Genomic DNA, 14,242 nt, shown 5'->3' with positions numbered 1-14,242 from the left:
TGAACCTTGCAAGCAAAATTCTCAATAGGGAAATGCCTGGAACATAAAAGGACATGTTCTCTTCTATCTGGAAGGGCTGACCCTCCAGAATGACTCCTTTCCTGAGCATCCTTGCCTGAAAAGTTTTCTCTGTACTTTTTTACAATTGGAAAGATGGTGCAATCATTGTGCAAAGTCTTGGGAATGGTCACAGAAGTGGGTGGCAATGTGGGAGAGAGTGGAGACAAGATCTTAGGAGAAAAGTTTAAGGACTTATGAAGTCAGGATATTTGGAAGAGTCCTCTGCAGTATATGAAAATCACCGATGTTTATGACAGGGGTAGGGTTGGAATGAGTGAGAGTGAGCCTGGAGAACGGAGAGACCTACTCGGGTTGGCAGGTGACTGCTGATTTTAGCAGTGGGTAGAAGAGACTGAGTGTGTGGATTTTAAAGCTATACGTTTTAGAGGAGGAGAGATCAGAGTCTGGAAGCAGTAGTGAGGCAGCCTCCTCCACTACCGAGCCTGATGAGGGAGAAAAGAGCCACCGTTTGAGAGGCTGCAGGGGAATGGCTGGGCATCAGAGTCAGAAGTGAAGGACACATCAGAGACGTTGAGGAGAGAGAAGATTTACTGAAGAGTAAATTCCAGAGGGTAGAGTAGAGAGTACCGACCACTGGGGAGGGGTGGCAGACAGAGTTGATGAGTAGATACGCAGACCTGTATGGAGATTCAACTGTGAGAAAGGAAGGGAGCTCTGCAGCCTTGTGCTCTTCTGGTGATTGACATGCCAGGGAAAGGGGTATCATGGGAATCTTTTCCAAGGTTTCCGAGTTACCTTGTTCTGATAAAACTGAGGGTGCTGGAGATGAAGAGAGGGAATGTGGGGGTCTTCCCGGGGCACAGAGCACTCTAGGACCTCTTTTCACTGCTCTCTCTCTCATGTCAGTTTGGAGGGCAAGGTAGCAGTGGCATTCCTGGGAGCCCAGGGTGTTCTGGATCCCCCCTGTTTACTCTTTCTCTTGTGCCTGACCTCAGTCCTTCATGTTGTGGTCACACTTGCTCCCAGACCTGAGGAGAACATGCTGACTGACACTTCAGCTATGGGGGTCATTAGGAACAGATAACAGGTCCAAGTTTCATTTTCAGATAAATGAAGCACCCTCAGAGGGCTGACAGCCATCTTGTCTCCTGTCCACCTGCTTCCAAAAACTTCTCTATTCAGGCCCCCTGGGGGTCACTGAGGATGAGTTCTGGTTTTCTGGCTTGGCTGACTCCTTGGATGATGCTCATCTCTGGATGAGAACACAAGAAGAAGAACACACAAGAATTGAGCTTGCATCCGAGTTGAGAATGATGAGTTTAGTTGAGGGTAGGTTGAATTTAAAATATATGGAGGGCATCAAGACAGGTTGCCCAAAAGGCAGTGGGATATATTGATCTGGAGCTCAGAAGAGTGATGGCTGGGTTGGCTTCAGATTTGGGTGTTATCAGCTGGTGGTTGAAATAAAAAGAATAGGTAAGATGTCCCAGAAAGACCCAGAGAGATTATGAAGAGTGAGAAGAGCTGAGGGCTGAGAATAGAATGCTGGGGAAGACCAACCCTTGAATGATGGGTGGAGGAGAATGTGACAGCCAATAGGACTGGAGAGGAACTGTTACATCAGTAGAAAGGGAATCAAAGGAGAAAATGAGATTTAAGGAGGGAGCAAAGAGGGAGCACCTCTCTAGATAAAGGTGGAAACGTGAGCACTGGTATTTAACTTTCCTGATTCCAAATCCAGATCTAAGGGACCACTGGTATATAAACACAGAGAACTACAAAAAAAGGGATTTCACAAGATAAGAACACATAGGAAGCCTGTTAGAAAGAGTGAGGATGAGATAAGATTGAAGGAAGGTCCCAGGGCTGTCCTATCATCCAGAGATATTATGAAGATTTAAATGAAAGGAATAATTTTCAGGCAAAATACAAGTTAACAAACCTGATTCATGTCAGTTTAGGAAAAGAGAATAGAATAAAAAATACAAAAATGTTTTCAAATTTTATTTTAAAATAGGTGCCAGTTTTAGATATTGTCCCATTTTTTTCAAACATTCAAAGTGGAGATCTGGGTTCTACAAACTGTTCACAGAACAAAAGCCAAAAAGAAACAAACAAAAACATCCATGTATATCTTCCCAAATAATTTTTTTAAACTTGGCATATCCTTAAAAATAATATCTGACCAAGGACACAAAATGACAGAGAACAATCTTTCTTATGTATATAGATGTAAAAATAATAAAGTACTGGCAATGAAAACCTAGCAGTTTATTAAAAGAAAATCCCCATGGTCAAGTGGGACCTTTTCCAGGAATGTAAGAAGAGTTTAATTTAGGCTATCTATTAATATAATCCATCACATAAAGAGGCCAAAGGACAAAAAAAAAAAAAAAAATCACATGATCACTTTGATACTTGCCAAAAAGTCATTTGAAACAATTCCACATCCATTCCTGGTGGAAATTCTTAGTAAGCTAAGAACATTACCCAAATTTCATAAGAAACACTGTCTCAGTTTAATTGCAAACAGAGTGGGAAGTCTGGAATTTGTGTAGAAGGAGGACTTAGGAAATGATTTAGTTGGAAATGGATTTGTCTTAAAGTTAAATTTGCAAAGTACTACCTGATGTTTCTCAGGCTGAATGTGTAAATTTTAAGTGGCTTGCAGAGTAACTTGAGATACAAGAGATCTAACAGTACCCCTTAGTACCAACACTGTACAATATACACCTATACTCAATGTACACTTACAGCAAAACTTAGGTAGCACTTAAAGTTAGGTACTAGCCCAATATCTCCACTGATACTTACTGTATTTTGGGATATCTACGGCAATAATATTCCGTCCCTACCTACCCCACTCCCCTAACCCCCAAAAGAGTTAATTATAGTTAGAGAGGCAAAATTATTTTTGTAGATACTATGATAATCTACTAATAATAGCTAACATTGACTCACTATGTGCCACTCACTGTGTTAGGCACTTAGGATACACTCATTAACCTAACCCTAATGACAGTGCTGCAAAAGACCATTAGTATGCTCATTTTACAGAAAGAACAGTGAGGCTCAGGAAAGTGAAGGACAGGGAAACTCATTAAGTGGCATCCCAAAGACATACATTGGGATTTGAACACAGCTGCTTTTGACTCCAGAGCCCACAATGAATCAGTAAGCAACACTGTACTTCTTTATTAATGAATAAGAAATGGAATCTAAAAGACCTTAGATTACAAAATTAATATAAAACTAGTATAAAATATTCAGGAAATAGCTAACAGAGGATTGGGCAAAAAGTATTTGAAGAAAATTACTAAGCGTTTATGAGTGGCATAAAAGACGTTTCAATAACTAAAGATATATACTATGTTGCTGGATGAGAAATCCCACTATATGTAAAGATTTTGCTGAAATGATCTTAAAAGTTTCATGCAATTCTTCTCAAAATATTATATTTATAACTTGATGTAAAATCAAAACGGTGAGTGCAGTTAAATAAATTCCCAGGAAGGTACCTGTATTATCAGTTATCAGTCTATTATAAAGCTACAGTAATTAAAACATTATAACTGTAATGTCAAAGTAGTGTACAGTAATAAATGCAAAATCATTAGAATATAACAGATGACTGTAAAAGACAACCTAGTACATATTACCATTTATTACATAATAGATCCAACATTTCAAATCAGTGTAAAAATGAACTGTTCAACAAGTGGTTTTTTCATTCAGAAAAAATTAAAGTTCTTCCTTACCACATAACAACATAAATTCCAGATGGATTAAAGTGATAAAAGTAAATAAAAAGTATATAATAAGGAGCTAGAGAAACACACAGATTAATATTTATTTGCTCCTAGGGTGGGGAAGACCTTTCTAAATATAAAGGGAAAAAGAAGCTATAGCTAAATAAATTTGAGACATTTAACAACATAAAAAAATAATCTTCCATGTTGAAAATGTAATAAAATTGAAAAACAAATTTGAATCTGGGAAAACGTTAGCAACATATATGAAAGATTGTGGTTTTAATATTTATAAAGAATTCTTAAAAAATCAATAGGAAATAAATGCTCTATTAAAATAGATGAATATATAATTCACAAAAGAAAAAAGAAAAAAAATTTTAATATAAAAATAACACTTTATAGTGAATAAATGTAATAAAACAATAAAAAATTTCAATACATCTTTGCCCTTCAAATTTGCTGATAGGGCTTCCTTGGTGGCGCAGTGGTTGAGAGTCCGCCTGCCGATGCAAGGGACACGGGTTCACGCCCCGGTCCGGGAAGATCCCACATGCCGCGGAGCGGCTAGGCCCTTGAGCCATGGCCGCTGAGCCTGTGCGTCCGGAGCCTGTGCTTCACAACGGGAGAGGCCACAACAGTGAGAGGCCCGCGTACCGCAAAAAAAAAAAAAAAAAAAAAAAAAAAATTGCTGATAAAAGGCTATAAATCTAAAAATAACAAAAATAACTAACAAGAAAGAAAATAACTCAAAGGCCTTGAATGGACATTTCTCCAAAGAAGATATACAAATGACCAATAAGCACATGAAATGATGCTCAACAACACTAATCAGCAGGGAAATGCAAGCAAAAGCCACAATGAGGTAGCATCTCACTCCCATTAGGATAAAAAAAAACCAAACCAGAAAATAACTGGTGTTGGTGAGGATGTAGAGAAATTGGAATCCTGTTCATTCCTGGTGGGAATCTAAAATGGTATAGCCATTGCGAAAAACAGTGTGGTGAATCCTCAAAAGATCAAAGATAGAATTACCATATAGTCCAGCAACCTCACTTCTGGCTATATACCTAAAAGAAATGAAAGCAGGGACTTGAACAGATATTTGTACACCCAAGTTCATAGCAGCATTATTCACAATAGTCCATTGATGGATGAATCGATAAAGAAATGTGGTATATACATACAATGGAATATTGTTCAGCCTTAAAAAAAGAAGGAAAGTCTGACTTATACCACAACATGGATGGACCTGGAAGATTTATGTTAAGTGAGATAAGCCACTTACAAAGGGACAAACATTAAATGATTCATCATATATGAGGTACCTAGAGTTAGTCAAATTCATAGAATCAGGAAGTAGAATAGTAGTGGTTGCTAGGAGCTGGAAAAAGTAGGAGATGGGGAATAACTGTTTAATGGGTACAGAACTTCAGTTTGGGAAGATGAAAAAGTTCTAAAGATGGTGACGGTTATACAACAATATGAATATATTTAATGCTACAGAAAACTACATTTAAAATGTAACCATTTAAAAATTAGTAAGAAGGTAAATTTTATGTTATGTGTATTTTAACTCAAAAAAAAATCCTAGGGACATTGAATTTTACTGCCTACATATAGTGGAGATCTGAAAAGAAAGAATGAACAAGAAACAAATTTCTCACCAATTCAGGTTGATGAGAAAGAAAATCTTAGTATAGACATAAGGTGGACAATAAACAAACAAATATTTCCTTGGGAATTCATAATCACAGATCTGCCTTCACATAGATTTGGGGCTTAAATTTATACAACACAACTTGGTCTGAGAATCCCCAAACTGAACAAAAGTAACAAAGAATTAGGTTCTCAGGTAACGATGCCTTGGGGCACTTGGTGGAAGCAATCTCTGTACAGTGGACTCTATTACTGGAAGAACTAATAGTATGAGGATGTCCATTCTCTCCAAATGGCTTTGTAGATTTAATGCAACCCCAGTCAAAATCCTAGCAGGTGTTTTTGTGGAAACTGATTAGCTGATTCTAAAATGCATAATGGAAATGTCAAGGGCCCAAAATAACCAAAGCAGTTTTGAAAAAGCAAGGCAAAGCCAGAAGTCTTATTCTGCCAGATATCAAAACTTTTTAATAAAGCCATTATATTTAAGACAGTGCTGTGCTGGTACAAGGACAGACAAACAGACCAATGGGGCAGAGCATCAACCTCTACATAAATCAAAAATATAGCCGTCCGATTTAAGGCAAAGGTGGCAGTGCAGTGCCATAATGAATCTTGACCCCTACCTCACACCCACAGCAACTTCAAATGGATTATAGACTTATGTGTGAAAGGCTACGCAATAACATTTCTAAGAAATACTAGGAGATATCCTAGGAGAATACTTTCATGCCTTTGGGGTAGGCAAAGATTTCTTCATAAGGAGAACACAAAAAGCACTAACGACCATAAGTGAGAAAACTAATAATTTGACTACATTCAATAAGAATTTCTGTTAAGAAGAGAAAAGCCACAGGATAGAAGAAGATATCTGCAACACATTTATCTTTAAAAGTACTTGGATCTAGAATATGTAAAGAATTCATATAAATTTTTAAAAATGACATAAAAGCTAATAGGAAAACAGCAAAAGATTTGAATAACTACTTCACAAGAAGACATTCAAATGCCCCAAAGCATAAAAACTGCTTAATTCGGGACTTTCCTGGCAGTCCAGTAATTAAGACTCTGCCCTCCCAATGCAGGGGAGAAGGGTTTGATCCCTGGTCAGGGAACGAAGATCCCGCATGAGGCATGGCCAAAACAAAACAAAACAAAACAAACTGCTTAATTCATTAGTCACTGGGGACATACAAGTTAAAACCACGGCACAATACCACTAATCACCTATGAGAATGGCTGAACTGAGAAATATAGACAACACCAAATGTTGGTGGGATGAGGATCAGATGGAACTCTTATACATTGTTGGTGGGATTATGAATTGGTACAGATGCTTTGGAAAGTTGACAATATCTACTAACACTGAACTTATGTATACCCTACAGCCCAGCAATGTTGCTCCTAGGTATACACCCAACAGAGGTGCCACAAGGAATATGTATAAGGATGATCAAAGGCGTATAACTTCTAGCAGCCAAAACCAAGAAACAATCCAAATGTCCACCATCAATAGAGTGGTTAAATAGTGGTCCATTCACACAGTGGAATTCTATATAGCAATGAAAATGAAAACTATTGCTACATGCAATGGTATAAATGAATCTCACAACATAATGCTAAGTGAAAGAAGCCAAGCATAAAAGAGTACACACTGTATGATTCCATTTATATAAAGGAAGGTTAATTTATGTTGTTAGAAGTCAAAATATTATTTACCTTTGGGAAGGCAGTGACAGAAAAGGGTATGAGGGAGATTCTGGGGTGCTGATAACATTCTATTTCTTGATTTTTGTTTTGGTTACATACTGATTAATAATTTATTTTTTGAAAATTCATTGATCTGTAATCTTGTGTGCACTTTTTGGTATGATGTTATACTTCTAAGTTTACAAGAAAAAAAGCTATGATAGGGCTTCCCTGGTGGCGCAGTGGTTAAGAATCCGCCTGCCAATGCAGGGGATGTGGGTTCGAGCCCTGGTCCGGGAAGATCCCACATGCCGCGGAACAACTAAGTCCGTGCGCCACAACTACTGAGCCTGCGCTCTAGAGACCGTGAGCCACAACTACTGAAGCCCGCATGCCTAGAGCCCATGCTCCGCAACAAGAGAAGCCACCACAATGAGAAGCCCGCACACTGCAATGAAGAGTAGCCCCCCACTTGCCGCAGCTAGAGAAAGCCCATGTGCAGCAACGAAGACCCAACACAGCCAATAAATAAAAATAAAATAAATAATAAAAATAAAAATTCTAAAAAAAAAAGCTATGATAGATCTTTCTAGAGAGCACGGTGTCAGTGAGAATAAAAGACCTTCGAAGTGTTTATATCCAGACCTAGCAATTTTACTTCCCATGAAACGAATCAGAAAAATATTCAAATGTTGATGTATCAGAAAGCCCGTTTAAATATTGATATTTTTTTAAAGCCTGAAAGCTGAGAAAGAATCTAAATGTACCATCAGAAGAGACTGACGAAATAGATATGGTACAATGACATATACCATCTTTATTTAATATTTATCTAAGAATACAAGGAAACTGTTTATGTACAACATTAGGTAGAAGAAAAAACACAATGTGCATTTATGTATACATTATTTCAATTTTGTTTCAAGTGTGTGTGTGTGTGTTAAAGGAAACCTGAAAGAAATACAGCAAAAAAACCTAACAATCCTTATGTCTAGGTCATTGTGTGATAAATGAATTTTTACATATTCTGTGCTTTCCAGTTTTCTACATTTAGTGCTTATTACTTTTATAATCATGAAAATAATAAGGACATAGTCAACCTTATAAATCCAGCTGTATCTGAGCAACGCTTAGAGTCTTTGGCAATGTGGAGGAAACAGCAGGTTACTTTTGCCAGAACCATTTCTTTGGACTGAAGTATAAATGGGAAGCGAAGAAGAAGAGAAAGTAAATACAAATGATTCCAAGTATCTTGGCTGGAAGGGAAAATATCTTGCTTTCTTTGACATTCTGTAATTCTTTTAGTCTAGACCAGTGTTTCTCAAACTTGGCTGTACAATGAAATCACTAAGGAAGCTTTATAAAAATGCTGATTGATGGGACCTTCACTCACAGATTTCAATTTAATAGGTCTAGCCTATGGTCTGGACTCTCCAGGGGATTTGAATGCAAGGCCAAGGTTCCATTTTCTTTCTTCTCCCCTGAGTAGAAGTTAAATTCCTTATCAATAATAGCTTCATATATATGTAATGGGTGAGCTGGCCACAAAGTAGGCAGTCAATAAATAGTTGCTGATTGATGGACACTGAAACCTTTCTGGGAGATGCAGGGCACATCTTCATGGTTATGAATTGCTTCTCGATAGCTTAGAAGGTGGTCCAGATTCAGAGAGAACCATCCACGAATGAGGGGACACCTTGGTCCATGGCTCCAATGGTGCCCTAGGTGGCTTACATCAACCTTTCAAAATCAAAGTCACATGCTGGTGAGTCTATGGCTAATCTTCTTGGGGATGCAACATAGCTAAGATGAAATCTCACTGCAGTCAACAGTATAACTGAAAGTGCAAAGGGAGGAAAACTCAGTTATACTATTGGAACGTCATTTTTGATTATTGAAATTCTTCCAATGATGACATTTGTGATTGGTCAGTGACAGAATGATCTAATTTGAAGCAGGAAGAGAAAGTAAACAACGCTTTATGCTTACAAATGCTTTCAACACATTGGGTGTTTTACCTATTCTCAGGCTTTACAAAAAGCCATGCCATTTGGGGAATAGCATCCCCATTCTAGATTTTAGGAAGCCAAGGCTCAGAGAGGTTAGGCAGCTTGCCCATGGACACAAAGATGGCAACTGATAAGAAGAGATTTGACCTCTGGTTTATTTGACCTCAAAACCTACAATCCCTTCATATCATCAAAATGTGACTTTGTGTCATATAAGTGATGGCAAAGGGCATCCATACAAAACTTCATGTGACACCTTAGTAAGATTTCTGTGATGTCAATAGTAGGAGAAAAGACATTCATTGCAATAAGGGATGCTGAAACATGAAATTTTTCGTAGTATTCAATGGTCTCTGTCAAGCACTTAGAAAAAAAATTAGATTGTTGTCTTTCTGGGATAGTTAGTGGAAAGATACAGGGGTGAGGTTCATTACTGGCTTTCAACTTGACTAATTTTATGAAAAACAAAACCACATAAACTAGATTATGACTTGTGCTTACCGGAATTTACTCTGAGGAAATTGTGCTGGGGTATCCAAGGTCCAAGACGGGGACCTTCTTAGACTATTGGCAGTAACTACCTGTGTGATCTTAGGCAAGTCACTACCTCTCTCTGGGCCTTGATTTACTCAACAGAGAAAAAAAAGGGAGGGGATATTTAAATAAGCTTTGAAGGCTATAAACACTTTATTGAGCTGGTATAAACTATGGATCCTTTCCCCAGACAACGCACATACACATGTACACGAGCAATTTTGAAAGTTCTGGTTGTTCACAGATATTCCAAAGACAATTTGTGGACCTCCAAAGAATATACTGACCCTTGATTTAAAACACCTGGAGTATGTGATAATGGGATTGTAGTCATGTTTACAAAAAGAGCCCTTATTCTTTAGAGATGCATCTGGAAATATTTACGAATGAAATGCTTTGATGCCTGGAACTTGCTTTAAAATGATCCAGTGTGCATGGGGAGGGGTGGGGGTAGTGCTGGGGGTAACAGATGAAGCAAGATCATCCATGAATTGATAATTGGTGAAGCCAGGTGATTAGGTACATGATGGTTCTTTATAGTATTTTCTCTGTGTTGAAATTTCCCATAATACAATAAATTTACACAATAAAAATTATCCATAATTTTACAAATACCCCGAATAGATCATCTCCAGTGTTTCCAATTCTAATATTCTATGATTTAGCATTCCAAAGAATCTGCAGAAATGGACTTCCGGAAACATTTTACGTGCTCAGGGCATTGAATCATTATCATTCTTCTCTAATGGACCCTCTAGACCAAAGGGTTTGCTGTGGCCCGGTTTTCCAGATGGTTCTGTGATATTCCATTTAATCACTTCCGTAAATATACTTTTAGGGAAAGAGTAGCAAAATCAAATGCAAAGAAGCTGTATAAGAACTGGGCTTTAATCATTTCACATGATAATGTGGCTCAATTTATTTTCAAAGATTTCTTAAGATGAGAAGATCAAAATATGGTTGCAAATGGCTTTTAGTAGCATATAAAATACTTGGTTAGGATGTTAGGTGAAACAGTACAGGATGTAAAACAGTACACAGGCATGAGAGACGGCTGCAGGTGGTTGATAACTTGTCCTCCAGAGCCATGCTGCCTGGGTCCCTGTCCTTGCTGTGTCACTCAACTAACTATACAATCGTGGGGGAGTCACCTAACCTTTCTGAGTTTCCGCTTCCCTATCCATAAAACAGAAATAATAGCAGAATCTCCCTCACAGGGTTATTATGAAGGGTCAAGTTGTGCCTGACAGACCAAGCACTCAGTAGATGCTCACCATTATTCTCTCAACTGTGTAAATATAAAAATAAATGAAAAGAGGCAAATACACAATCAAGATATCAGTAGTTGTTTCTGGACTGGATCAGTGGGGAATTTTTAAAACTTTTTTTCAGGACTTTTCAAATTTCCACAGAGTATTTGTTACTCTTATCATGAGAGAAAAAAGTTATTTTAAAAATGTGTAGTGAAACCTAACAATCAAAACAAATCAACATATATAACCAAACAGAAACGGACTCACAGATACAGAGAATAAACTAGTGATTGCCAGAGGGGAGGGAGGTGGGGGGAATGAGTGAATGAGGTGAAGGGGATTCAGAGGTACAAACTACTAGCTATAAAATAAGTAAGTCACAGGGATGCAATGTACAGCACAGGGAATGTAGTTAATAATATTATAATAACTTTGCATGATGACTAATCTACAAAGACATTGCATCGCTAGGCTGTACACCTGAAACTAATACAGTACTATAAGTAAACTAGGCCTTAATACAATAAAAGAAAAAACTGATTTTAAAAGTCTTTCTTGAGAAAGTTTACTGTCCAGAGGGGCTGAACCGTTCTGTCCCACACGGTATTTTGACAAACAAACCACTTCAGAGGAGAGTAAGATGGTATGACTACATGTCCACATTCTCCTACCAGACGCTCATCCTCAGGGTGGAGGACCTTTGTTAACACCAATAAGCTTTCAAGTGTGGCGCTGCTGGTGCAGAATAAATAGAGCCTGCCTCTACTCCTGTTTCATGCCATCCTCATGTTCCCTTGCCATACTCCCTCCACATCAGCAGTTTAGCCTTTCTGAGAAGCATGGGTCCCTCGGAGAGTATCAAAAACACTGTGCCCCCCTCCAGTTTCACCTTCAGGCACAACATTTTGCATTCAATTTCTTGGGGTTCATGGGCCCCCCACAGTCCATCTCCACTGATTAAGAACACCTAAGCCATGACAGCAAATTTAGGAATGTATAAATACACTTTGAGAAAAATTGACGTGTGCAGATCCAAAACCATAAACCAGATAAGTTGGTGGATAATGACGGGTATTACATACGTAGGTTTTGCTTTGCCGAAGAATTTACATTAGGATATCTATAAATAGCAAGCCCATACAGTGTGTTTGAACTGTGCTTCTGTATAAGCAAATCCGAAGCGCTTTCCAGAACATACCTACTGCAGAGCAACAGGCCCAATTCAAAAAGCTGAATACTAGTTTCACTCTTGAGTTTAACTGCATTCATTTACAGTATTCTAGATCACCTTTGAAGTGGCCACTACCCCATATCACTTAGGTGAATGATGGACAATGATGAGACAGCCAGAAACTTCTGGTCGAAGGGGTAACGGTCCATGTGTATGGGTTGTGAGATGGATTTGGAGTGAATCATTTATGGTGAGATGGATCCCATCTCCTTATCTCAGGAAGGAAAAGGGTAAACATGGATCGAGTCCTTACACTGTACTGGGGTGTACAGTCCTTACACTGTACTTACTATGCCTCACAATGATTCTGGAAGGTGGGGTTTTCCCCGCATTTCCAACTGCGTTTTAGAAAAGTTGACACACATATTTCAGGTCAGATATTTATCAAAAAATAAAATAAAGATAATGCAAAGCTCTTTGTCTTGGATTAGCATCTCTGATGGTTAACTTTTGAAGGCTGGGGTACCCACAGTGGGCAGCATCACTTAAACTGAGAGCCACTTAGCTGTGCTTTTGATCCTGCTGATTTGTCAATGGCTTCCAGGGATGTGTGTGAAGGGAGATAAGGATGGGACTCTTCTTTGCCCCATCTGACCTGCCCTCCAGACTGGCATCCCCCTTTCCTTCATTCCTACACAGGAACTGCCCCACATTCCAAAGACATCCAGGGAACACAAAGGGAGATCTGGATAAAGAGCCAGGAGTCCTGCCCTTAAAAGATCCATATAACTACAAACTCCATCTTATGGTTTTCACTCCCGGCTGAGATGCCATTTGGCATTGCACAGCTAGCAGCCGCATTTTACCTTATCCTCTTCCAAGATTTCCAAACATGTGCCTGGCACCCACGAGAGTTTCAGAGGAAGTGTACCAGCGACAGAAGTGCTGCGGGGTTGGTTTTGTGTATGTCAGTGTAACTCTCATGAAAGCAAGTGTCTAAGTCCGAGGATTAACTTCCACAAGAGGAACATCAACTTTCCCGAGAACGCGTCATTTCCCTAGTTTTTCTGAAATGAGCTGTATCTGAGGTTAAGGATAAGCCCTGTTAAGCAAAGGGTCTCAGACCTTTGGGATACAGGCAAATCTCTGCTGGTCCGCAAGTGCCCCAGCTTATCTGGAGGAGTATCCCTGGGCTGTTTGTCCCTCAGCTTTCAGAAGCCACCTAATAGTTACACGCGCTTTGGGCACATGCAGGTTCAAAGCACAGAACAACCACGCCACCACCACCCAAGAAAGCTATCTGAACCCGGAGTCAACTGAACTGCGGGTGCTCGCAGGGTGGAAGCCCTGCGCAAAGCCCCCGGGTTGTGTGGGCAAGAAAGCTGCGTCTCTAGGCATGTGTCCAGCATCGCTATCAGCGAGTCCTGCCGTACATTCAACTCTCAAGGGAGGTACAGTCCTTGAAAGGAACTGGGGACGCGTCTCAGACTCTGGCGCCAGCGCCAGTAGGGAGGAAACAAAGGTGGACAGAGGAGAGGAGAGTGAGTTTGTATCCTCTCGGGGCAAGCGTGCGCGGTACCTTGGATTCCTGGCTGCCGGTGGATGCAGGAGAGGGAGGTTGTTCGGCGTTCGCCGTCTCCTTGGGCAACCCATCCACGCCGTCCTCGCGGGCGCCGCTCGGGGGGATCATCTTGGCGGCGCGGGAAAGGTGTTGGGCTCCCGGAGGAAGAGCGAGGCTAGCCTCCCTGCGGCGCGCCCTCCACGCCGCGGGCCGGCTTGCTCAGCTCCGGAGGCCGGGGACTCCCATCCTCGCCGAGGCGCCGACGCGCCCTCCTCCGGCCTCGCCCCCGCCCCGGCCCTGCCCACCTCCCCGGCACCCCCACGGGCAGGGGGAAAGCGCGCCGCCCCACCGCGCCCGCGGCCACCTCGCGGGGGACCGCACAGTCGTGACTGGTCTCGGGCTGGCCCGTCCCCCGGAGAAGAGGGGCGGGAGGTGGCTTCGGGGCGGGGCTGCGCGGGCCCCCTCGGGGAGCAGCGGGGCAGAAGTGGGCAGCGCCCTCGGGAGGCCCTCCGGGGAGGCTGGGCGCGCGCAACACGGTCGGGGAGATGTTTTAGGAAGTAGACGGAAAATTCAGACCAAACGCCCGAATGAATGAT

The 14,242-nt window shown here is 40.7% G+C and overlaps 1 protein-coding gene across 3 annotated transcripts in view; it reads right to left on the bottom strand.

Annotated features, from left to right (window-relative positions):
• Positions 1–14,041, bottom strand: part of STAC (SH3 and cysteine rich domain) — a 100,356-nt gene extending 86,315 nt beyond the window's left edge. The window contains exon 1 of one of the 3 annotated variants that reach the window (XM_060110105.1): positions 13,665–14,041. In XM_060110105.1, coding sequence (XP_059966088.1) covers positions 13,665–13,775 — 111 coding nt within the window. In that variant the 5' untranslated portion in view covers positions 13,776–14,041. The remainder of the gene's footprint in view (positions 1–13,664) is intronic. The other 2 variants (XM_060110104.1, XM_060110103.1) reach the window with 2 other exon arrangements.
• Positions 14,042–14,242: the final 201 nt, after the last annotated feature.

This window comes from Mesoplodon densirostris, chromosome 10 (assembly GCF_025265405.1).
Source record: "Mesoplodon densirostris isolate mMesDen1 chromosome 10, mMesDen1 primary haplotype, whole genome shotgun sequence".
NCBI classification, from domain to species: domain Eukaryota; kingdom Metazoa; phylum Chordata; class Mammalia; order Artiodactyla; family Ziphiidae; genus Mesoplodon; species Mesoplodon densirostris.
Note: the sequence above shows the minus strand (reverse complement) of the source record. Positions and strands in the feature narration are given on the sequence as shown.